Source organism: Poecilia mexicana, unplaced genomic scaffold (assembly GCF_051168715.1).
Source record: "Poecilia mexicana isolate PSO_F unplaced genomic scaffold, ASM5116871v1 scaffold_21, whole genome shotgun sequence".
Classification (NCBI taxonomy): domain Eukaryota; kingdom Metazoa; phylum Chordata; class Actinopteri; order Cyprinodontiformes; family Poeciliidae; genus Poecilia; species Poecilia mexicana.
This window is the reverse complement of record NW_028263390.1, coordinates 11,843,364-11,868,538: the sequence shown is the minus strand read 5'-3', so window position 1 is coordinate 11,868,538 and position 25,175 is coordinate 11,843,364. Positions and strand designations below refer to the sequence as shown.

At 38.4% G+C, this 25,175-nt stretch overlaps 1 protein-coding gene across 1 annotated transcript; it reads right to left on the bottom strand.

The window, feature by feature from the left end:
- Nucleotides 1-1,445: 1,445 nt before the first annotated feature.
- Nucleotides 1,446-22,535, bottom strand: fndc4a (fibronectin type III domain containing 4a). The gene is made up of 6 exons (XM_014996192.2): nt 20,808-22,535; nt 12,656-12,771; nt 11,007-11,211; nt 3,856-3,945; nt 1,830-1,963; nt 1,446-1,487 (listed from the first exon to the last, which is right to left on the bottom strand). The coding sequence occupies exons 1-6, from the start codon at nt 20,881-20,883 to the stop codon at nt 1,446-1,448; spliced, it is 663 nt and encodes a 220-aa protein (XP_014851678.1). The 5' UTR covers nt 20,884-22,535.
- Nucleotides 22,536-25,175: the final 2,640 nt, after the last annotated feature.

Sequence of the window (25,175 nt, the reverse complement as noted above, 5' to 3'; positions counted from 1 at the left end):
GGTCTTTTGCTTAAAATATTGGCCTGTAGTGTACCGTCCCTAAGTGGTGTCGCTCAAGTTAAAGTATGTTTAGACATTTGCTGAAATAGGCAGTGCTCTGAATGGAGTAGCATCTCCGTCTCTTGTCTGAGTTTTGTGAATAGCAACCACTGCTGTCAAATCTTTTTTTTTTTTTTTTTAAGTATCATCATGAAACTCTGATTTTGTCTCAAAATTATCCATTAAAACAATGAATGGTGGTGCAGAATAGGACGAAAATGTTGTATGTTAATAAATGTAGAAAGTCTGATTTAAAACAGTTTGGCATTTTGTCCCTCAATATAAAAACATTTACTCACAATTTTACTTGTAATACAGATTTATTTTCCGACTAAGGACTGATCTATTAAAGTGCACATTCATACGAGTCTTCACAGGAACTTTCTTACTAAAATGCAATTCTCTTAAACCCTCGCTAGTAATTAACAACCCTGAAGAAGTTTAATGTACAAGTATTTTTGCAAACAATTGAATTTACTTTGTAGCTTCCACTTCAATTACCATTATTATATCAGCTTTATTTTATTAATGAGACATTTCCAAACAAGTTTTATTATACATGTCAGAAAAAAAAAAAAAAAAAAAAAAACGTGTTCAGGAAATTACAATAAATATGCACTGCATGTTAAGATGTAGCAACCTTCTCTGAAAGCAGACTAACTAAATATACAATAAAGCTTCTTGGCACGTGTAAATGCATTTATTTCTCCATGTTGAGTTTCTAAGTTTGAATGGTATTCTACACGCCCTGCATGCAACTTTATTTCTTATATGTGAAATATGAAAACACACAGTGTTATCCAAAAATTGGCAGTTTAGTTTGGACCAAAAAAAAAGTGGTATTTATGTTATTTTCAGAGAGAAGGTTTTAACACAAACTTTCTTCTTTTTTCTTCGACTTTCTTCTTACAGTAATCACATAGCAGTATAATGTTCAGGCAGCATATGAACACTACTCGCACTTGTCTAGAAGAGGTGAACAGAGTATAATAACTGCACATGCCAATATCAAAAATACGCCGCGCGTTTAGCGTCACAAAGATACGCCTCCCAGAGATGATAAATTACTGTTTCATATTGCAGCTTTAAAGCAAGCACCCAGCAAAGACATCAGTGTTTCCTGCACCGTGGATTAACATTAAATCAAGTCCTACTAATCTGCGGAGGAATAGTTTTTTCAGCAATTGCAAGGAGTTCCTGTGTCAGAACACAAATGTATGTGTTTTCTCCCCTTTCTCCCCGAAACAAGCACTAATGCATATCAGTCTTCTGTTAACTCTTTCATCAATCATCATTTCTGCTTTTCTCTGAATGTTTTTGTTTTTTTTCCCAACTTGGAGAGAAACAATAAAAAAAAAAGCATTAACAGTTGAAAACGCAACAGTTCAAGTTTGGCCATCTTCTCATCAGACTTCTATGATGTTTATAGATGGCACAGAGGGATGAAACTGCAAAAGACAAGAAAGAAAACATTGGTAGTGTAAATATGGGAACGTAAGTAGAATTTGCCGTTAAATTTCATGTATTGTAATGTGGTGTGTGACTGTCCTCCTTTGCAAACATGGCTAGATGTACATTATTGCTGATTTGTACCAGGGCTCCCTGAACTCTAGATGTCTTCCCTCCTACATGAATATGGAGGACGCCACAGTGACGGGTGGAAAAATCCACACAGTAACTTTTACATACGGCAAGTCCAACGGAGATACTGGAGGTAATGTTTTAAAGTCATAGTTTTAAATTCAATTTGCTAAAAATCTCTATAAGCTATAACATTTCTTCATGTTCACCTTGCTTCTTAGGAGTCCTCCGCTGTGGTGCTCCGGCGTGCTCCTCTCCGACAACGGCTTGACCTTTTCCTTACTGTTGCTGGAATCGTTGTCCTTTATGATGTCATACTGCCGGCAGAACAGGGCTATAACAGCTGCCAGGAGGACAAGAGGAGGCCACACGTTGAAAAACCCACTCGCACAACAAACAGGAACTCTGTCGCAAGGAAGCCACTGTCATTCACACTTCCTGCACCCCTGCGCACTAAAATGCCGTGTGGATAATGGAACTTGGCTCCCCGGGGAGTTTTGATAGCTGCGCTTTCATTTTTAAAGATGGAAAGATGATACGGCTTGCCTTTTTTTGTGTGTTTTGCAGCCTTTTCGATGCAGCTGTGCTTCCTGTCTGAACAGCATTGTTAATTCGGAGTCAGCTTCCTGAAAACACTAAGGCAGGGAATTTCTATAAGGGCGCTGCCGTCACATTTTCAGAAATGAATAAAGAGATCTGGTAATGACATCTTTATGGCACTCTTTGATTGGCCTGACATTAATATCAATGCCTTCTACAGTAGTGCAGCTGCTGACTAATTAGCAAAGAGACGTTGATGTTGTCGATAATGCTCACCGCATTGATGTACGTCATGGTTACATTACATAAGATTAATGTGTGAGCCCTGAATGTGGTTTTTTTTTTCTATTAACATGAACTCTGCTGAGACAGAGACACTCAGTTCTGTGTTGAGGTTAAATTGAGCCATAAGTTATGAATGAAAGTTAGTTTGAAATTAAAAGAAGATTTTGGTCTTGAAATGTAAAAAAGAATTAAGAATATTGTTTAAATGACCGTATGATGGGTGATTTTATCTTTTCTTTTTATCTTTTTATTACTTTCTTTTTCTTTCTCACTGTTTAAAATTATGTAAAGCACTTTGAAATGCCTTGCTGCTGAAATGTGCTATACAAATAAAATTTGATTGATTGATTGATTGATAAATTCCTTGATTGTATCTATATATTTCTTGTTCTTGTTATACACTACTGTTCATACATAATAATGCAAAGTTCTGCAGAAAAAAATATTCATTTTACAAGTGCATTTTGCAGAAATAACATGAACATTGAAGCAAGGTGCTATCAAATGATAAATGATAAAAAATAGTTATTTATTTAAACTCGGATGGCATATCAAATATGAGAACAATTCTCATGCTTTGTAATAACCTCATTTTTTTCATTTCTAAGTTATGTTTTACAATTCGGACAAACTGAGCTAAAAGTACAGAATTTTATCAAATCAAACCGAATTCAACACTGTGGGGATTGTGAGGATCATCTTCAAATGTGAAAACAGCTCTGTTTTCTCGCTCTTTGAAGCCTCTGTGTCGGCTTGTTTTCTCTCATTAGGGTTTTCCAACATTTCACTCGAGCAGTCTGTCAGATATGTCGTGTGTTATTGTACCTCAGCACGATCATTAATCACCGCACTTCTAAGCAGTCGTGGAAACCCTGAGATGGATGGAGACTCCGAAAGAGAAGAAGCATCTCTGTTGTGAAGTGGTGTAACGTAAAAATAAATCTTTTTTTTCCCTTCCTGTCTGTTTTCTGTTTTATTTTATTTTTAGATGGACTCTTCGGGGATCCCTCTGATCTTTTGCCACTGGCTTCTTTACTGATAATTACTAAGTCAGAATGATGATGTAGCCATAAGACAGAAACCTCCATTATTTTTGATAATGGAGATCCCATATACTGTCAATACATTTTGGGTAAGTTTATCATAATTGTAATAATTCTGAAGTAGAAAAATTGTGTTTAATAGAAATAAACTGGTGCTTTTAATTTCATTAAATAATTTTACTGACAGGGTCCTTCAAAGATGACAATTCTGAAATAAATCATCTTCTAAATGACTCAATATGCGTCGTTTTTCTTACTTTCAACCAGTAAAATACAAACACAAGAAACTACTTTAAATGTTTTTTTTTCCTACTTTTTTTTTATTTCAAATCTAAAACTTACACTTTTCTCATTTTCACAAACGCACCTGCCCACATGACCAAGACGACAACAATGATGATCATCTCCCCCGTTTGAAGATGCCGAGACTTGTCCAAGCCCTGCACTGTGGGATCGTCTAGGATAAAGCACACAGTTCAGAAGGTAAATATGACGCATTTATGAACCCACTGCAGTAAATATAAAGTTTTGAGTCCATGAACACCGATTCTGACAATTTGATCCTTGAGTGTTTAAGAATCCAGCCAAAATATCTTGGCACAAGTTTCGATTTATGTGAACTGTGTCTGCGTTGATTGTGAAAAGCTTTTATCTTTTTCTGTGGCTCATGACTGTTATTAGCATTAGCTTTCAGGGAAAGAGAGGAACAACAAACCAGTCTGCAAAATTAATCCTGCTCTAACTGTATCAACTAGACCTTGTCCTGTCTCCTAACGTGGCTGGATGGACGTGTTCCAGCGCACCACTCTTCCTAATTGGCTCCTTTAGTGAATCAACTTGTCAGGGAGCTGCCCCAAAAGTGACGGTCTGCCAGCTCTTTTCACATTATAGTAGCTTCAGCGAGTGCTCAGTTGTGCTTCCAAATCTCTTTAGATATACTATGGGATGTCTTTGTAAGTGGACAGAGGAAGGGAGCCAGAGTTCACAAAAACAAAAAAAAGGAGTATAAAGTATTATGATAGCTTGAAAACATATTGTCATGTGTAATCTAGATAAACATGATGAATGCGTATGTTGGAATATCTCTTTTTAGTCTCCCTTATAATCTTTAAGAGCAGACCAACTAAATTACCCTGACAGCAGGAACCAATGAGGCAGCAATGTTTTCAATGAAGTCATTTGACAACTTTGTCCTGCTGAAGGAAATTAAATTGAAAGTCTTTGCAAATAAGAAGCTTATAGTCAATTATCCAACAAGCTGTTCAACAAGTTTCAACATTTGGGAAGGGGATTTAAAAAAGCTAAGTGAAGATTTATTAATAGAAAACTAAGAAGTGCAAGAATAAAAGAGTTGGCTTTCCTCCTCGTCTCTTAATCTGTTCTTCATTTGTCAAAAAATGATACATTTTTTACCCTTTTTTTAATGTGTTTTTTTAAATATATGTATTATTAATAGTATTTTTAGTATTTCTTTTATGGAATAATTTCCTTTTTTTTAACTCTCCATGTAGATGTTGTGCATTAAGCTCTGCGTAGAAATCAGAAGGAACATTACTTTAAAATGCCAGATCAGGACCGAGGTCGCTGCTTGATGGCTTTCTCAGAGAGCTGTTATCCAGTTTATTACTCCCACGTGTCCTCAAGCTACCTGAACCCACTCGGCAATTACCACTCAGCAATTGGTTCTTTGTAATTAATTTCCATCTCTCCAGCATGGGAAGAAGCGTGTGCATTTTTACCAAAGCCCACACTGAGACATTAGCAGCACGGCCTTTTAGTCTCTGGAGCCTCTAAGGCTCCGCTGGATCGGTTATTCCATCACGTCCCCCGACATCCTGACAGTTGCTCATGTTTTTCTATCGCTTATCTCGTGCTGTTTTTTAAAAGGGACTCTCCATTGATTACAGGAAAACCACAAAACTCTAAAGAGGTTCTGACTCACTTAAAAAAAAGCTTTAATTTTGCACACATTTGCTCTTTTCCCTTCATTAGAGCAGTGATGTTGTTTTAGATTTGTATCGTATATCGTGAAGATAGACATGTGGATTTGAGAAAGCACATTTCTGGATGACCTAAATAACATTGCAGTGCTGTTTGCACCACGCTCGTATTGTTGTGTGATTCTTTGCTAACGCAGAACAAGAGGACTTCTGAGCCTTTGATACACCGAACAGTCTGTGCCGAGATGATTACTTGAAATTCCTTCTGCTCGCCCGTAATCCCACGATGCCGATTGTAGCTCAGAACTGTGACGGGAAGATGTGCAACAACTCACTGCGGATTTAATACAGGAGTCACAACTATGCTTCTACTGATTATTTCTTTTATGACATCTCCTGTACATAAAGCAGTTGTGCTGGCGCATAGTAGCTTGCCAAAAAATGTCAATGTATTTTACATGGATTTCTGTGCTACATCAACACAAAGTGCTGCATAATTGTCAAAACAATGCAAAAAAGTTTCCTCAACTCATTACGTTGTAGAGCATCTTATCCTGCATTTATAGTTGCAAACGTTTGGGGGAAATGACTCTGCCAGCTTTGAACATCTAGAGAGAAAAGCTGTTGTCCTTTTGTTTTTTGCAAGCTGGGGGAGAGCATAGATTGAAATAGATTTTCAAGTGTTCAAGGTTGATTTAAGGTCTGCACAGTGATTCAGAGCATTTTTTTAAATCTCTGGGTATATGTTCAAGATTGTTGTCCAATTGCATACGAGTCTCTGCTCCAGTATTAAACCTTTTGTAACTTCTAAACAGATTTTCCTTCAGCAAAGTTCCCCATGTTGCCTAGCCCTGCTGAAGAATATCAACCTCACCACACCACCATGTTTTATATTGACATATGTTCAATGTCAGTTTTGTTGCTTTGTGGCATTTTGCAAAGAGACCAAGAAGCTCGAATTTGGACTCATTTCATCTGAACCTTCTTCCACATGTTTGCTGTGTTTCCTGCATGTCTTGTGGCAAATTAAAAACCAGATTTCATTTCAACAAAGCCGTTTTGTGCAATTCCTCTCGTAAGGCCAAATTTGTGAAAACTAATAGATTTTCTGCCGACAGATCCCACCACCCGAGCGGTTGACCTCTGCACTTCCTCCAGAGATACGATAGGGCTCTTGGCTGCATCTTTCATGCTCCTTATTTCACCTGTTGGTTCAGGTGGACAGCCATGTCTTCATAGGTTTGTATTTCTATTTTTAACTTGATGCTCTAAACCACATATGTCAGAGTCAAGGCCCGCGGGCCACATCCGGCCCGCGAGAAGGTTTTTTACGGCCCCTGGGATGATCTTGATTTATTATTAGAACCGGCCCGCAGACCGCAGCAAGCCGGCACCCCGTCTGAAAAAAAATATCTTCCTTATTTGAACTGTAAGTAGTTCTTTAAATGTTCTGTGAGATGATGTACTTACCCATGTATCCATAACAACCGGAACTTTCAATATCCACCAAGTTATTGCCGAAATATACCGTCTATTAAACGAGTGCCCCCCGGATTAATTACACTCTCTGCAGCTGCAGCTGCGAAGTTACCGTATTAACCCGATACTTGCTGGAAAGTGCAACGTCTCCCCTTTCAGAAACCGTTGGAATTTTTCCACTTAGCGCTACGTGTGGTGGAATTACGGTACTGCAAATTTAGATGTGTCGCCGGCGACACATCTAAATGCCTTGACTCTGACATATGTGGATTAATAGATTTTTGCACTTTATTTTATTGTATTTCAATCCAATTATATTTTAAAAATATTTCAGTTGTGTCTGTTGAAAATTAAAGATTACTGACAGAGCCATAAGAAAATATTGCTTTATTTATATGATCATATTGGAATATATTTGTTAGGTTTTCAGTAGGTTCAATTAGGTTCACTAGACTATATGTCATTTAAAAAAATTTCAATGAACATTCGATCAGTCCGGCCCTCGGCTTGTAGCTAAATTTTTTATTTGGCCCTCCATCCATTTGACTTTGACACCCCTGCTCTAAACAGTGCCTCGTGTGATGCTGAGAGTTTTGCATGTTGTTTTTGTAGCCTATCCCTGCTTTACACTTATCCACAGGTTCATCAGTATATAAAATACTGTACATGGTTGGGGAAACTCCACATATATCTGACTAAGTGAAGCGAGTCTCTGTGTCAGTGCTTTTGATGATGGAGTCTAAGTGAAACTGCTGCCTCGCAGGAGGCGGCTGAGCATCTCTTTGAAGTACTGTACAGTAATTGTGCCTATGGGGACCACCTCCTTAGTCTGTGCTCAAAGAACCATGTCAAAAAAAATTATCTTTTAATTTAAGATGTTAAGTAGATTGGCAGGAGTTAGTAGGGATATCTTTTGGGGGGTGATTTTTATTGCACATTTTTACTCCTGCTATGGATCCTCAGTTCATGCTAACAATGCTAATTTACCCATTTATAGAAAGGCACACAAACTGGCTCACAGCTGACATTTTATTTAAAAGAAAGTGCAAAAATTTGGTAGCTCATATCAACAGAAAAAAAAACATACTATATATGATTTGTTTTTTAAAAAACAGATTCTGTTCAGGTCTGACTATGCTTAGTATCCATTCATGTTATTTTAAAGAACCTCATAATAATCTTCAAAGCATAAAAAAAGTCATAAATCTCCTTATTTGATTTGGTACGAGTACAGAAGAACCAGACAGCATGCGTTAAAATTTTGTTGTTTACTTTTAGTGATAACATGGCCTCTTGTGTCTTCATATTGAATGTGTCTCACACACCCGTTATTACATAACCGCCTGGTCATAGCAGTGTGTTAAAGAAGTGGACTTGTGCAAATGCACTGCGCAATGTCCCAACCAGTCATTACTGAGAGGCCTCATCCAACTTTACATTTTTTATTTATTATATTTATTTAAAAAATGTATCTTTGGAACTCTTTCTCCTGTGTAATTAAACAGAATATTTTTAGGCAGTGTATCTAACATTCTCAATCTTCTGGCTTTTATAAAACATTTTGATTCTGAATAAGTAATCACTTTACATAATAGTTATGGGCATCATTCTATATATGCTGTAGGTGAAAATGGGTCAATTTTCAGAACAAAGATTGATTTAGAGATGTACTGAATTTACTCTTGCTTATTTTCTTTCACACACAAACAATGTCTCATGTAGGATTCAGAACCCTTACACTATATCTTTAGAAACTACTCAAGTATTTAAAACACAAAACTGTAATACGATTATGAGAGTTTATTCTAAAGTAAACGGCAAATAAAAACAGCATTAAGTGTAATCAAAAAGCGTGATGAAAAACATTGAGTTACGAGGTTCAGAAAAGCTGCATAATTATAAACGATGTCACTGGACTTTAAAAACAGGGTGTGAGGATGGAGTCAGCACTCCTGGCGTTGGATTTATGAAACGCCGGCAGAAATTGCTTTAAGACGCCAAAAGAAGCTCCTAAAAAAAATGAATCTCATTTTACTGAATGGGCTGTTTTTTCTGACCCAGTTGGAAGACCCGGAGAGGCTACAAACCTTGATTAATGCTTCACTATTAGTCTCTCCAATAGTCAGCACTGGCAGTAAACCTGTGTATGCGCAGCAGTTTATTGAGATATCTTTATAGTAGTGTAATTGTCTGAAATCATTTGAACTCAAATAAACGTGAACAAAAAAAAGCAATGCGAGGTAATGCGATGGATTTGTTAAGTAAAGCAACTTGGTACATCACCGCCCTTGTTGTCTTGATTTATAGTGCACAGGCTCTTCTGATTAGCTGCTATTTGTTACTTTTTTTTTCCCTCCGTGGACAGTCTTGCTTGCTTAACAAATTAAGCCGATTCTGAGTCAGCGAAAGTGGAACATTTATGATTCCCTTGTATCAGCGTTTCCAGTTTTCGCAACCTCCAACCTGTGTGCGTGTGATATCATTAGGAAAAATCAGCTGAGTGTGTCAGACCTACTCACAAACAAGTGTCAAGTTGAGGCTTCATCATTTCGAGATTGAATACATTTGGCTCATCATATAGTCATGCCTGAGCTAACGCAGAGGGGTTTAGAGAATTTTTTTTTCTTTTTACTCTGAGCTAAAAAAAAAAAAAAAGAAGAAAGCTGCATAATATACTCTCCTTTTGGTCATGGTCTTCTTCTTTCCACCGGTTCCTGAGCTGAGCCCGTCTACTGAATTTAAAATGTTTTGGAGTCTGTAGAGAATCACAGCGGTGTTATGTAACATTGCATAAATTCAGAGCAGCTTGCCGTGCCTGAAGAGTCTGTCAATAATGTATCGGTGTCTGAGAGGAAAGCATTCTCCCTTCATCACCACCACAGATCCCACTGTGAGGTTCTGACAGGAAGCCTTCATGTTGTTACACTCGACAACACTTGCCTTCACTTTGTCTCATTTTCAATGTCAGCTTGCTTTAAAAGGATTGAGCGGAGGGGGAAAAAAAAAGAAAGAAAAGAGACTTCAGCACAACAGTGGGAGAAGTGTCAGCAATGGGCCGCGTCTGTCTGTGAGTTGGGATTCATGGTGAATTAGACGGAAGGTGTCAGGCAGCAGCTCAGCTCACAATTTCTGGAATATTATGGTTTAGCTGTTTCTGTTTTTAATGCAAACACCAAAAAAGTTTAAGAATCTCTCTGTAAGATAGAAAAGCAACAGCTCCCTTTTGCATCTCAAGAAAACGCTTGCCTTCGTCAAGCGGAAATGCACTTTGCGAAAGCTGAGTCGGCACTTTACGAGGATGCTTTTCTTTAGCAGGAACATGGAAAGCTTGTCCTGGTGGGAAGCAACCAGAAAGTTTCCATGAGGAGATCAGACACCTGAACCTCTGCTGAATCCTTATGATTCAGAGGAATTGGAGTGTCGTGCTGCACCTGTGTTCTCAGCAGTCCTCACTCACACTCAATCTCTGGTGCTAAGCCCAGCTCCCATACAGAGGGAACTCATTTCAGCTGCTTTTATAAAAGCCTTTATGTGACATAGACTGGTGCACTAAAAACACGAGTCCAAGAGTTTGACGCTCTAGAAGATCATTTGAATGAATCATTAACCATCTCCTCTGAATACATAAATATCTGGTTGTCATAACAATGTCATGCGTGCTTTGGGTTCTCCGTTCAGGGACAGTGGACTATTAAGGATTAATAACAACATGTCCATTGTGAGACGTCTCAGTTTGTTTCGGAACAAACTCAATCAAACTTTCCTCCAATATCTTGCACTCTTATTGTTAAGCTAGCATAGCTACAGACTGTGCCAGTTCCGTCAAACATTTAAGCACTTCCTGTTTAGTTTGATCAGAGGTTCTACATTAACCAGTGTTAGCAGATATCTAAGCATAAATTAACTATTCAGTCAGTTAGATATTTACAGCAGAAGAAGTTTTATTCATCACGTTTGCCCACACAAAGAAGGAATTTGACTTTGGTTCCACTCTAAGCCCAGTGAACACTTTCTAAATACAAACGTATAAAAAACTGACATAAGAATCAAAGTAGTGAGTTTACTGTCTACAAAACTGCAGGATGCTTAAGCAGCGTACCTTGGTTAGAGCTGTTAGAAGAGAACCGGTCAGATTTCTTGAGCGTGCGAAAATGGACTTTCTTGCTGGCTTGGCTTTCCCCATAAAGCCCAATGGACTGGACTTGGATGATGTAGTCCGTCTCCTCCTCCAGGTCCCAAAGAACACAAGAACGACTGGTGGTGTTGACCTCACGAATGAATCGCTGCATGTGTCCATCCTGCCTCTGAAAGTTAAAAAAAAAAAAAAAAAAGGTAGAGGGCAGCCAAATAGATTAAGCTATTGAGCAATTCCAGCGATGATCAATAATGAGGGAAATTAGGTGATAAGGGTGACCACACACAACCCCGCAAAACGAGTCTCTCAGAGAGGCCATTGTCTTCTCTTGGAAGTGTCATCGCTTCGCTTCATTAAATTTGATGGGATAATGTTAGAATCAATAAAGTGTCATGCTGCAAAGGCATGGGAACAATCACAGACCTTTCTCAGAGTGCACACCGATCTGCAACAAAGCTGCCCAACTAAAAATAGTTTGGAGAACAACATGCAAACTATTTCGCTGTGAGAGGAATTAGGATTAATTAAGATTCCATACATTTCATGAGAAAAAGCTTTTAAGAATATTACACTTTTTCCTGCTAGTCAGGCTTCTGTTCTTGCCTTTGGGCAGGATGTGTGGTGTTGAGAAAGTGTTCACGTATAAAAAATAATGAATAATGCAATGCTTCAACTCTTATGTATGCTTAAGGCAATTATGAGAGGTGTTCAGACCCTGCTGCCAAAAACTGATGATAAACCCAGAGGAGAGAGGCTTTTCGGTCACCTCAATGGAAAGTTAACTCAGATTACTGCATTATGTTCTGAGTTGCACAGCACATATTCACGGTTGCAGGAAGTCATGTGGCATTGCATCAGTCGGTGGCGAGAGTAATCAGTTTTCTTATTTTTAGGATTTTAAAATGCGTTTATCTTTTAAAAAATGAAGCTTGTCAGGTTTACAGATGTATGTGCATTCAAGGCATAAACGTGTATATCAAATAACTCCTCTGACTCGGAGGTTTTCTTCTTAGATTAAAGATTTTCCATGAAGCATTACATCGATTCCAAATTGTTTTTTTTTTTCATGCAGTCTATAAGCGTCTAGACTAAATATTAATTTAGCTGTTGCTAAATAATCAATTTCTTCATTGGACATTTACCAATATCATGCACTAAAGTTTATTTGGGGGTATCGGAGCAGAGGGGGCTGAATACAATAATGCGCCTTTCAGATATTTATTCATTCATTTGAAAACCATTTTTATGCTATTTCACACTAGTGATATGCAAATCTGTTTTTGGTCCATCACATAAAATCCCAATTAAATACAATGAAGTATGGGCATGTGACATGACAAAAAAAATGAAAACGTTTAAGGGTAATCAATATATATATATATTTTAAGGAGATTAACCCGACGGACCCACCGGTGGGTCCAGCTGCCACGACCTCGGCTTGCTCTGTAAACAAAGGATCCACGTGCCTTTAAATTTTTTTTTATTTTTTATTATCCGCTAAAAGAGGCTTTGATCTTTCAAAAACTATTCCACATAAAGGTTTTGCCCAAAATGTTAAGTTTAAATTTACTTATACCCCCTGAGGGTGTAAGAGGTTAAATTTGAGTCATTACCTGTTGAGATATGGAGAATCCTATGATTATATCCCCCTCTGGAACCTCCCAGGACACGGTTGCTGAGTCGGCTCGTAAGTGCATGACGGACACGTTGACCGGGGCGGGGGGCCGGTCTGCAGGGAAGCAGACAGGAAGAAAGAATCTTAATGGTAAACAGTCAGAAACAATACAAAGATGTAGCTCTATCACTTAAAATAATCTACAAAAAAAAGAAATTAATGAAATCAGGAGATGGTTGTTGATTTGTCAGAACATGATAAAGGTTGGAAAAGGTTCATGTTTTATATCTGCATTCCACAGAAGATAAGAGTCAAATATTCAGACTGTGGGGAATATTGTAAGATCGCACAAGATCAGCTGGACAAAATATGGACACAAAAAGATAAATTTTTGGCAACATTACAAGAGATCCGACAAATGTTTGGTTTGTAATGCTGCGATGGAAAAGGAGTCTATTATCTGGACTAGAAGTCCCACAAAGTCTCTAACTTTGGTGCAGCTGGAAAAGCATTTGAAGTGTGTACCCCAGAGAAAGAAGGAGATCTTAAATTTAAAATATGCAGCTGACTTCAGTAGACGTTACCTTAGCCATCAAATCTAAGAAGCTATACTGAATTGAGGAAGTACAACTATTTCTGAAAGTGTGTTTCAGGCACTTGGGGCATTCCAATCTGAGTGTGCTAAAATGTGTGAAAGAACTACAGAAGTCATTGATAAATTAAGCAAATATCTGTTCAGCCTTCAGTTTTAACCTGGCTCACAACTAACGGTTTACGTCAAGTCCATATGCCTCAGACAGGATGATTTTTCCTTTCCCCTTTATCACTTTGTCGTCATCTGTCACAGTTTGGTTGGCAGCCAACATGCATGCTGCAAAGAGGGGAACAAAAGCCTGGGAAGAAAAGAGCCAAAGGTAAAAGGGGTGACAGTTTTAACAGAGGAATCTGTGCAGCAACGTTGTCTCTGAGCGATCGCACAGGTCAGATGGACAGGAAAGATGGGATTGGCTGTAACCACCAGAGGTTTCTGTCAGGGCTTTTGTGTTTACTGTGTGTCTTATCAAGTTTGTGAGCTGTCAAATTAAGCCGGGGAATGCTATTTAGAGGCTTAGGCCTGTGGAAATGCTGCAAATGGGAAGAAATGACAAGAAGCCAAATATGAATGACTATTTTGAATCGAATGGTAGACACATTTAAAATGTTGTCACTTTTTGTGAACAGAGAATATTTTGTCCAGTCAATTTTGTGAATAAAAGATAAAAAAAAAAATAACTTGGCAATAAAACTATTCATTCTATTTCCCTTTTTGGTTGTTGTGCTTTTGTCGATTTTACCTTGGAAATAATCATGGTATTCAGGCCAAAAGACACAATCGATGCTAATTTGAATCTGCTCAGGTCAGGTCAGGCCACAGTGTCTTCTACAGATCTAAATATATTTCCCTCACAGTGTAATACCAAGCTGTTAGTGCCGGGGATCCAGGGACAAAGACCTCACTTTTACGAAATACAACATGTTGCCCACAGCTGCGGTAAAAATATGAGTAACTTAAAATAAAAGTTTGGAAATAAGTTGCATTATTTAATTATCTGCAAGCAGCATTCCTACCCAAAAACGTAATGCCATATATATATATATATATATATATATATATATATATATATATATACATATATATATATATATATATGTATATATATATATAGTCCGAGGTCAAAGTGGGGAACACCCCCAAAGGTGGTGGAGAATGACCGAGCTAAGATCCTGTGGGACTTCCAGATCCAGACAGACAAGATGGTAATGGCGAACCAACCGGACATTGTGGTGGTGGATAAAGAACAGAGGAAAGCCGTTGTGGTGGATGTAGCAATACCAAGTGACCACAACATCAGGAAAATGGAGCATGAGAAACTGGAGAAATACCAGGGCCTCAGAGAAGAACTGGAGAAGGCCTGGAAGGTGAAGACCACAGTGGTGCCTGTGGTCATCGGGGCCCTCGGGGCAGTCACCCCCAAACTGGAGCAGTGGCTCAAACAGATCCCAGGAACAACATTGGACATCTCAGTCCAGAAATGTGCAGTTCTAGGCATAGCCAAGATACTGCGCAGAACCCTCAAGCTCCCAGGCCTCTGGTAGAGGACCCGAGCTCAGAGGATGAAAGAGACCACCCACGGAGGGTGAGAAGGGAATTTTTTATTTATTTATATATATATATATATATATATATATATATATATATATATATATATATATATATATATATATATATAGATATAGATATATATATATATATCTATATATATATATATATATATATATATATATATATATATAGATATAGATATATCTATATCTATATATATATAGATATATATATATCTATATATATATAGATATAGATATATCTATAGATATCTATATATATATATATATAGATATATATATCTATATCTATATATATATATATATAGATATAGATATATATATATATATATGTCCGAGAGGGACTCAGAGTAGAGCCGCTGCTCCTCCACGTCGAGAGGAGCCAGTTGAGGCTCGGGCATCTGGTAAGGATGCCTCCTGGACGCCTCCTTGGTGAGGTGTTCCGGGCACGTCCCACCGGGACGAGGCCTGGGGGAAGACCCAGGACACGCTGGAGGGACTATGTCTCTCGGCTGGCCTGGGAACGCCTTGGGATTCCCCCGGAGGAGCTGGAAGAAGTGGCTGGGGAGAGGGAAGTCTGGGCCTCCCTTCTGAAGCTGCTGCCCCCGTGACCCGACCCCGGATAAGCGGAAGAAAATGGATGGATGGATTTTCATTTGCTTCTAATGAGACAGACCTGCAAATATGGCGGCATATTTACATGCTACAGTTCTGCTCATCAAGACAGACTGCGACGAGAACTACAGGAACAATAACGAGTTCTGAATATGGAGCTGTACGTCAACTTTCTTCCTCGTAGGTGGTTACATTTTTCATGTAGCATTCCAGCTAAACGCTATGAGCACCTTCCTTTCTTTGGTAATGCTGCTGGGGTTGTTTTTTTTTTTTTTTCTTTTGTGAACAAACACCATCATGCCCTAATTGCCATCAGTACTTGTTTTAAAGCGAGCCCTCAGCAGGAACAGGTGTAACATTTATTCAGAGGAGGACACGTTCATTTATCTTTTAGGTCGCTGTCCTTTAGATAATGAGAGTTGCAGTCAGCCAGACATGCGTGCAAACGCAGCTACTATCCGTGATGCATTGCCTGCTGGTCATTCGGTGGTGATGAGGGAAGTAATTGCTCAGTAAAAGAAAGGTGAAGACTCAACGCTAACATTTTCCTATAACCTCACCGTTCTCATATTAGTTTATTCCAGAGCGAATACGCAAGAATTCTTCTACAAATTTAAGGTTTGTTGGCACACTTGGATGTTTTCATAGTAATATTTTTCAAAGCGTAAATTGTTTGTAAAGAGGTTTATAAAACCGAACAATTTCATGAATTTTCGGTCTGCGTGCAGTTTTTCTTTTTTCCTCCCCACTTCACCCCTTCCCGTTTAGTCTTGCAGCAGAGAAACTTGTCATGGCAGACACCTATGTTAGCGGGATGCTGATGTTTTTCTGGCACCGACTAAGCCCCACAACGCACACCATGTTATGTAAGATCTGAAATTAAACAGCAATATGTCACAGAGGACACGGTCTGCGTCGGTGCGAAATAAATGGTACGACCCACCAGGGACGTGGGAGCGCTGCCAGGATGAATCACAGCGTATAGCGAAAGCCCAGTGCATTAACTAGAGTGCACATGGAGAAATTGTGAAAGTGCTGCCGGATCTTTGGACAGCCGCAGAGCCCCGTGGAAGGGAGCCCAGGAGGAATTTGTTGGAATAAAATATAAAGCTGTGTCATCTTATATTTCTGACCTCTACGTTTGTTTGCAAAGCACAGTGGACTGTTAGTTTATCGACTGCACATACGTTCACATCGAGACTGACAGGATGTGTTTTATTAATGGTCAGATAATGGAAGCTTTCCTTTATAGCAAAGGGACAGCTTTGGCAGATTTTCGATGATGGGCGACTGAGACAATGGGGTAAAAATATTAAAAACCCCGCAGATCATGTTGTATTTGTTACAAGTGATTTGATATTTTAAAATCTGTGGATAATGTACAAGTCTATAGTGGCTAACTACTGGCACCCAAAACATTTCATAAAATGAACTAACACTGAAATAATAAAATAAAATCAATAGCACTTTTTGTAATGAATTCTAGGAACTTTCAACTATTAATAATCCATGATTATACACTATATACACTATAAGGTAGTGTACATTCACATTTTTATTTGCCACTCTTCAAAACAGGAAAGACGAGTACATGTCTAAAATCTGCCGATGTGTGTTGAGTTTTACAACAAACAAAATGTGCGTTTGTGTGCTACGTCTGTTTTAAGTTGCAGGAAGGTTGCTGGATTAATCACTCCTCACTAAACAAGAGGACTTTTATTTAGTCGTGTAGCCAAACCAGATGCACTAGATGGAGAAGTATTAAGACATTTCTAATTAATACTAGTCTGTGAGTTTTGAAAAGCATTAATAGCCCGAGTAAAGATGTATAAAAATATCAAATAGCATCTTCTCACTCTGAGATGTAATGAGGATTCCAACCTTTTCATTTAAAAACCTTTAATGACTGTTGAAGACGTCACAAAATAGTTGCTTCTATCACAATCACTGGTACTCTACAAGAAAGGCGTTACATTACTCCAAGCTCTACATAATCAATTATTTAAAAAAAATAAAAAAAATAAATAGACTTGTGGCAATCAAGCCAGAATGAGCACATGCCTGGAGGCATGTTTTGGGGCCATTAAGTCTTCAAAACAAAAATTTAAGCATTTCAAATTCATCTTAGCCAGTGGTGCCAATCATTGGCACCCATGCAAACCAACACAATGACTTTAATGGGCAAAGAAAAGTGTTTAACTTCAAAACTTTTAACTGTAAGCGTCTGGAAAAAGCTTAAATCTATTGCTAGAAACATGTTTTTGAACAGGCTGAAACTGCTTCTGCTTCAAACTGAAAACCAAGTCTGACATGAATTAATACTCTGCTCGTTATTCAGTGCCCATAAAGGGACCATCTGAATAATGAGTTCAGTAACAACACAATAAAACTCTCACAGTTGCATAACTCATGTTGCTTAAACTCCATTTAAAAGGCAAAGTATTTTTATTTTTTAACAGAAAGGACCTTATGTCACTACATAAAACAAATCTGATTCCAATTACTTCTGATATAGTTTAAAGGGGCGTTTAAAAAGCAATCCTTTTCCAACATTATAAGGTAGCTCATGTGTTGATTGATTTCCCAGTCCTCCATCTGTATTGTCTCATATTCTGTGGTGGAAAGTCAAAATGTTCCTCCCTCCACTGCTGGAGGTTGCCTCGCAGCTGCTCGCACGCCCCACTGCTGCAAATCACCTGGCAGTGGGGCTCAGGTAATATCACGCTGGTTTAATCTCATCTGCAGCGATGCCTCCCCAAGTGTTACCTTTGAACGCTGCTTCTCTGAATCCTTTGCACTTCCAGCCTTTATATGCGAAACAAGGTGAACTAATGGGATCGTTTTGTAAATGGCTTTCCTCTAGTCCTGGGAGAAGAAACCGAAGCAACATTAAGCAATAGGTGGTTATATTTTCCCTACATGGCATTACTAATTGCTAAGACTTTTTTTTTTTTTTTTTTTTGCTGTGCGTTTATAATCCTGACAGGAATAGATGTGCTTACTGTCATTTATGTTTGAGGAGCCAAACTTTCTCCCCACCGATCCAGACGCTGTCAAAACAGCAGTACAACCAGCTGGATTTAAGTGCCTGTCTAATGTGTGCATTTTCTCCCAATCCAACTCTTTCAGCTTCCTCAGCTGAAAGTCAACACCTCACTCAGCCAGGAACTGCAACGTGGAGCATGCAGCATGCAGCAACGTCGCAGATTCATGAGCGGGTTTCGCACAATCGGGGTTCTGTAACCTTATTGTAACCATCAGCCACAGCATGTGTTTACAGGTGTTTAAAATGTATCTCATGTGACGGGAAATAAAATTATGGCAACGTCAACAAACGCTGCCTTTCATTTGAATTGATTCGGCTCGCATCCAGTGCCGCTATATTCGTCAAGAACGTGTCAGCAGGTTTATGAACAACAGATTGCCAATTTGATTTGAGCCTGGCTATCCAATAAATGCAATAAATCTTAAATAACACACACACACAAATAACACAGGCCTGAGGCTCTGCCAGGGACTCGTGTGCAACTGAAGAGTTTTGTTTGAATGTAAATTGAAAATATTTAGTGCTCGCTGGCATCTGTTGTAGAAAATGTGAATTCTAGATTTTTGATTTATTACTTGCAATCATTTTCAGTTTTGTATGTGTGTGTAATCGACATGCAATTTTACATAACGCAGTTTTAAAGATCTTTAGCCTGTCAGTGATTCTGTGATGATGGCTGAAAAGCATGGTCAAAAATCCATCCACGGTGTGGCATATTTTGCAGTAATTACGTAATTTTTTTTTTTTTTTTAAACTTTCAAGATAATTACATAAGCTCTGTAAAACCTCCCTGTCATTTTTTTTCTTTCTCTGTTGCTTTTAACAAAATATTTTAACTAATCCAGATCTCATCCTGCATAGCATGTCACTATGAATCCGTAAGTTCCTGGACATGTATGTTAAAATTCAATTGATTTGCTTTCAAAGGGAACGCTTTGAACGCTACGCCAAGTGAATACGCTTCTGAATGTCATGTTTGCGATTTAAAGAGCTGCTTTCCCTGCTCTTGACAGCAGCGTAGGAAACTGATCAGAGATGTTTCTAACATCATGTGTCAGAGCAGAATATTAGAAAAAAATTGTTTTTTCTTTTAAGGATGACAGCAAACACCCCCGCACAGAAACAGTGAGGGGCCAAGGCTGATTCTTTCACAGGTTCCACACGGTTCCTCCGAGACGCAAAGAAGGATGACATAAAGGTAGACAGATACACAAAGGCAAATATGCTGTTGTGGGTATGCAAGCATAGTGACAGGAAACGCCTCAAAAATACAATTCAGATTTAAAGATAGCTGAGAAAAGGCGAAAATGTGCAGTTTGTCATTCTAAACTTTCCAAATGAGCAACCAAATAGATAAGGTTTAGGATTTCTTTTTCCCCCTCTCCTGCTCTTGTTTGTGTGGTATTTCTAATGTTTTATGTAAACAGGCTTCTCAAAATTAGCTATATGTGTGCATGTGTGTATTTTTAGTCAAATATGTTGCCTTTAATATTGTCAAAAAAGAATGACTGAATAGTTTTTTTATGCAGCTGCTTAGACGTTTTATTTGATGCAACAGATGGACAGATGTTTGTGTTACTTTTATCATAACATTTACGCTATATACTTGAAGAACTTAAAGGTGAGCATCATGCTTCATATATAAAATACACTAAGTTCGAAACAGCAGATGAGTATGTGGAAAACCACGTCATTGTTGAACGTGGTGGAGAATTTGTGACGTGTTGAATCTGTTTGAAATACCAGGACAATTTAGATAATTATCTGGTTTTATCTGGTTTTTCAACTGGGAAGATGAGGGTCATGCTTGGGGCTTTCAGTAAAATAACTGTCTAGAACACAGAAATTACTTGTAAGGCACAAAACAAATATTCTTTCATGGCCACCACATTGTCCAGATGGAAATTGCAAAGAAAACCCGTGGCACTGAGCTGAAAAGACGAGAGCATATGGGAAGCCTTCGGACTGTGAGATTGTGCAAAGAGGTCAAATGCCCTTCTCTCTGCCAGCATGAGCAGAGTGAAATGGTAAAGGAGATCATTTAGGACAAAGAAGAAACCTCACTAATTGTGTCACAAGTGATTTTGTTCAAAGATATCTATTCATTTTAATGCGACATAAAATAAAGCTTGAATTCATGTTAGTTTTATTTAAAGTAACCAATACAAAGACAAGGATTTTTGCAGAATGTTTCCGATATTGAGGTGCCAATAAGGAGTACAAAACCTCATCTTTAACATATAAGTCATAACTTACAACTATGACTGTGTTGTTGTTTTTTTATATAATAAGGTGCACACAAACGCAGAGGGTTTGTAATACTTACTAGCTCCTACCAAGAAGATGTCGCTGCCAAAAAGCAACAGGAGCACCGAGTTGACCAAAACAGTCAGACGACCCATGCCTCGGTAAGAGGTGGCTGCTCTTCTTTAGATAACAAAAGGGGATGAAGCACCTATCTTTAAAGTGCAACAAAGCCTCAACTGTTCATTTTGGTTTTTAAACACGTAAAGGTGTTGAAATTCCTCAGGGGATATGAACGGTCCCCGGCTGAATCTGGCTGGAGCTGGTCAGTCCGTAGATAACCTGTGAAACAACGTAACGCACGATGCCTTCAGAAACATTTTCTTCCCCACCTCTCTCTCTCTCTCTCTCACTCAGCCTTTAACAATCCAGCGGCTCCTTCTTCCATGATCTCAAACAGTGAACAACGTGGGAGGGTTTGTTCGTCTAAATCCGGCGGCAGAGACTGCGGAGCTCCATCATCCTTGAGGTCATCGATCATCGGTGCGCACAGGTGCGAGCAAAAAAAAAAAAAAATAGATGGACAAGAGGAAAAATGGACCTGGCTGGCAGATTGAGAGGCGTGATCCAGAACCACGGACAGCGCCTATAAGTTTGCAGATCGTCCGCCCTCCTTTCCTCTCACCGTCTCTGTCTCTCGCGTCTGAACGTGTTCATTCACGGCATTGGTCCTTCTGCGGTACTTTTTCTGTTGAACCCTATAACAAGCCCCAGTAACGTCACAGGTACCCAACTCCAGCGCACACGCAGGACGCACCGATTTATCATCCACGTGTTACAAGCGGAGATTGTTTGCATCGATTCGCTTGCCGCTGACACTGCGGCCGCGTTGCACATGTCCAGCTGCTTTTTTTTTTTTTTTTTTTTTAACTATTGCGCAATGTGGGGAGACGACACTTAACAGCACTACGTACATTGACATGTTGCTAGACAACGAACGTAGAGCAAATTCTCACTGAATTAAACTGCATCCAGTTTAAACACAAGCAATGCACTTCTGCATTTACTAAACCCAAGGGTTAAAAAAAATAATAATAATAGCATTATTCGCTTTGTGCACAAGCAGCAGCAGGTCGATGCGCCTCTCGCCCTTCGTGCTCTGCGCAGGGCCCTAAGACACGCCATGTAATCAGGAAGATGAATCATGCTGATAAGCTGAGTGCATTGCCTCGTGGGAGCATCGTTTGAAAGCAAACTGCTTGTCTAAAGAAATGGCTTTTGTTTGTTTATATAAAAGCTTTAAGTTTTATGCCACAAATGAAGTGTCATTATAAACTTAGTAAAATCAGATCACATGCGTCTATCAGCGTAATCACTCAGCTGCGTATTGGTCGAGAAATTATTGCTTCGCTTAACCATTCGAGGTTTTAGATGACTGATGGATGTTTATCTGCTCTTGATGCGCCTGACACGGGCAGATTTGAAAAAAAAAAAAAAGAAAGAAAAAAGATGTGAGCTAGATTTGCCATGACCGCTGTCTACCTCTAGCTAACATTGAATGGTGTTCTCTCTGAAATAGAGCTTGACAGCACAGCAGCTTTGAATGTTGAGCCATTTTCTTCTGTAGATGTCAGATGAATGAAAAGTATAATCTTTCCTTATTATTCATTTTTTATTTTATTTTTCATTTAGTGGATAGTTAAAAATACAGTGCTGAAGCACACCTGCAGACGTTTTACCACATTTCAACCACTTTTTGTGTCATGTTAGAAAAGAATCAAAGTTCAGAGTTACTGTGGTTTAACACAGTGGTTCCTACTGGTTTTAGATGTGTCTTTGTTCCACATCTAATTCAAATGACTGCATGACCTCCTCTGCAGCCGTTTAGTGCTGCTGAACTGCTGTTAACCAAGTTTTTCAAGTCAGATGTGTGTCAGGACATTGAGTCGGGTTATTTGCTTGTGAAGTGATGCCCTATGCTGCTTTATGTCACATCTATGTAGACAAAATTACCATTCTACACATAGATTGTACCCTGACATAAACTTACATATTCTATGCAAATATAAGAGAGTGAAATCCTTCATACATGACAGTAAGTTCATGTTTTTGTTAAAGTACTCTGTTAAACCAGTGGTTCCCAACTCTGCTCCTCAATCAACCCGACATGTCCCTGTATAGTGTGTGTGTGTGTTGTATTCAAAATTATTTTACGCTGAAAGTTAAAATGTCGTTTAATAATAAAACCGACCTCAGTTTTTCCCTGTCCGTCTGAATTACTTATTTCCAGCATCAGCAACTATCCAATAAGGTTAAATATGAAGTCATTTTTAAAGACTTCGAAAGATTCATGTTTATTTAATGAGGACAAGCACAGAATCGCATTGGCCTGACGAAACTGCATGAAATACTGACTTTCACTCAGTTTGCTCCTCTGATTCAGAGACGTTCCCATTTTGTTATTCTTTGACATGGAATGTTAAATCAACTGGTTTAATTTATTTCAGTTAAATTGAGTTTAGTTCAAAATAAAATCAATCAAATCAAACAAACCGTGACACAGACAGACACAGTGAAGTGTAATAATTGTATCATATCCACCTTATTTCTGGCAGTGTTCCTGCAAAGCTTGGACATTTTTCTGTTCGCTGCTCCTCAGAGAGAACCTTGATTATGCCTGATAATAATAATAATAATAACAACAACAATAATAATAATAATAATAATAATAATAATAATAATAATAATAATAATAATAGTGGAGAAATAAATAAAAAAATATGTGCTGTATTTCAATAACATGCCACCACTATAAGTCCTGCAGCTCATTTCAGTTGAGAAGTAAAACTGATAGTGAAAGTCCTCATCACACTGCTTGGGCTAACAAACCATCAAAGAGAAGCATTATAAGCACTACTGACAGCAGACTGGTTTTAGGTTTCAGAAATAATGAATAAAGTGATTACATCCCCTAAGGATCAGTAGTAAATCATGTATAATATACCAGTCTGCCCATACTCGTCCATTTCTCAACCCACAGCAGAAAATTACAACTTACAAATTGTAAAATATGCAACCAATATGCTTTCAGGAATTTAAAAGCACTGAATAATCAATACCACTTCCCTCACTTGAGCTCATGTTCTGTCATCTTTCCAAATGTGAAAACTGGACAAAATTTTATATTTTTTACCCCTAGGGAAACAGAAAGTCATTGATTACTAAATTTAAGTTTAGTTGAGTCTATGGGCTACACAGAACATATTGATTACAATTTTTGAACAAAAATAATTCTTAAATCATGATATTTCACCCGCTTAGTTCTCCGTTTTGAGCTCCTGTGAGAATAAGCTGATTTAGAGCCTCCTGTCACTTTAAATGCAAATAAGTTGCTGAAGGCCACGCCCCCACCAACTCAACTTTTACACCCGCACTTTCCTCACGTGAAAATGGCTGCAAACAGATTTACAATTGGACAGAGGTATCTTTGATCCTGTCAGACTTAGAAGAAGAAGTACAGCGTCCATATGGTAAGTCAGCAGCAAAACACTTTTGTTTTCCAGCAGACATCTTACAGTGCAAACCATCTGAACAAATCTTGCAAAAAGTGACTTTTGCATTGTAGGTTCCCTTTAAAACTGGATGGCTTGAAACTTTCAACAAGCAAATAAAAAGAAAACTGAAATTCTCATCTTTCTCTGGACAAGCTTGCTCCTAAACTCAAGTGCTTTTACTAAGTCCGTCTATCCTGTGTAGGTCCATGAGGTCCAGTGAGAAAAGCTTGCTGCTAAAGACAAAAAAGAAACAGAGCATTTGGTGCTGCAAACCCAGACTCTAGAAATTTCTCCCCTTGAGCCTGAGAGCTGTGGACGCAGTGGTCTCTCTTAAAAAGTAGCTCAAAATTAATCTTTTTAAATTGGTCTTTACATTTAGTCATAAATTTCTTACTCTGGGTTTGTTTTTCTTGCTTTTATTGCACAACATCACACCTATCTTTTCAGTTATATTTGTTTTAATTTTGAAGAATCCTTGTTTCATTTTAACTGCTTTTAACATTTTATGTAAACTTTTGTAATGTTTCATACTATGCTGTGCAGCAGTTTGTGAGATTTTTTTTTATATCTTTGATAAATGCTATACAAATATTTAAATACCAATACATGTAGTAATGTAATTGTAATTTTCTAAGTAAAGCTTTTGCCCCCATCAATTAATGTTCTGAAATCCTAGGTCCAATATTAAAGAGGGTTGCTTTTACTCTGTTTGGGTGTCACTAAGTCTGATGTGCATGACAGCTGGAAAAGAAGCACTGTACTGACTATTGCAAACATTAAACTCACACAATGACTGCTTTGTCAGTCCAGATTTCAAAACTTATCACATCATGTTTATCTGAGCTCTGAAAAGCTTCAAGTTAATCTGTAATAAATTCTAAGAGTCCTACATGTCA

Coding starts and splice junctions, on each gene's coding strand:
- fndc4a (XM_014996192.2), bottom strand. CDS start 20,883: ATGGGTCGTCTGACTGTTTTGGTCAACTCGGTGCTCCTGTTGCTTTTT. Junction 11,212..12,655: donor GATTCTCCATATCTCAACAG/GTAATGACTCAA, acceptor TTTAACTTTCAG/AGGCAGGATGGACACATGCA. Junction 3,946..11,006: donor TTCTAACAGCTCTAACCAAG/GTACGCTGCTTA, acceptor GCTTTATCCTAG/ACGATCCCACAGTGCAGGGC.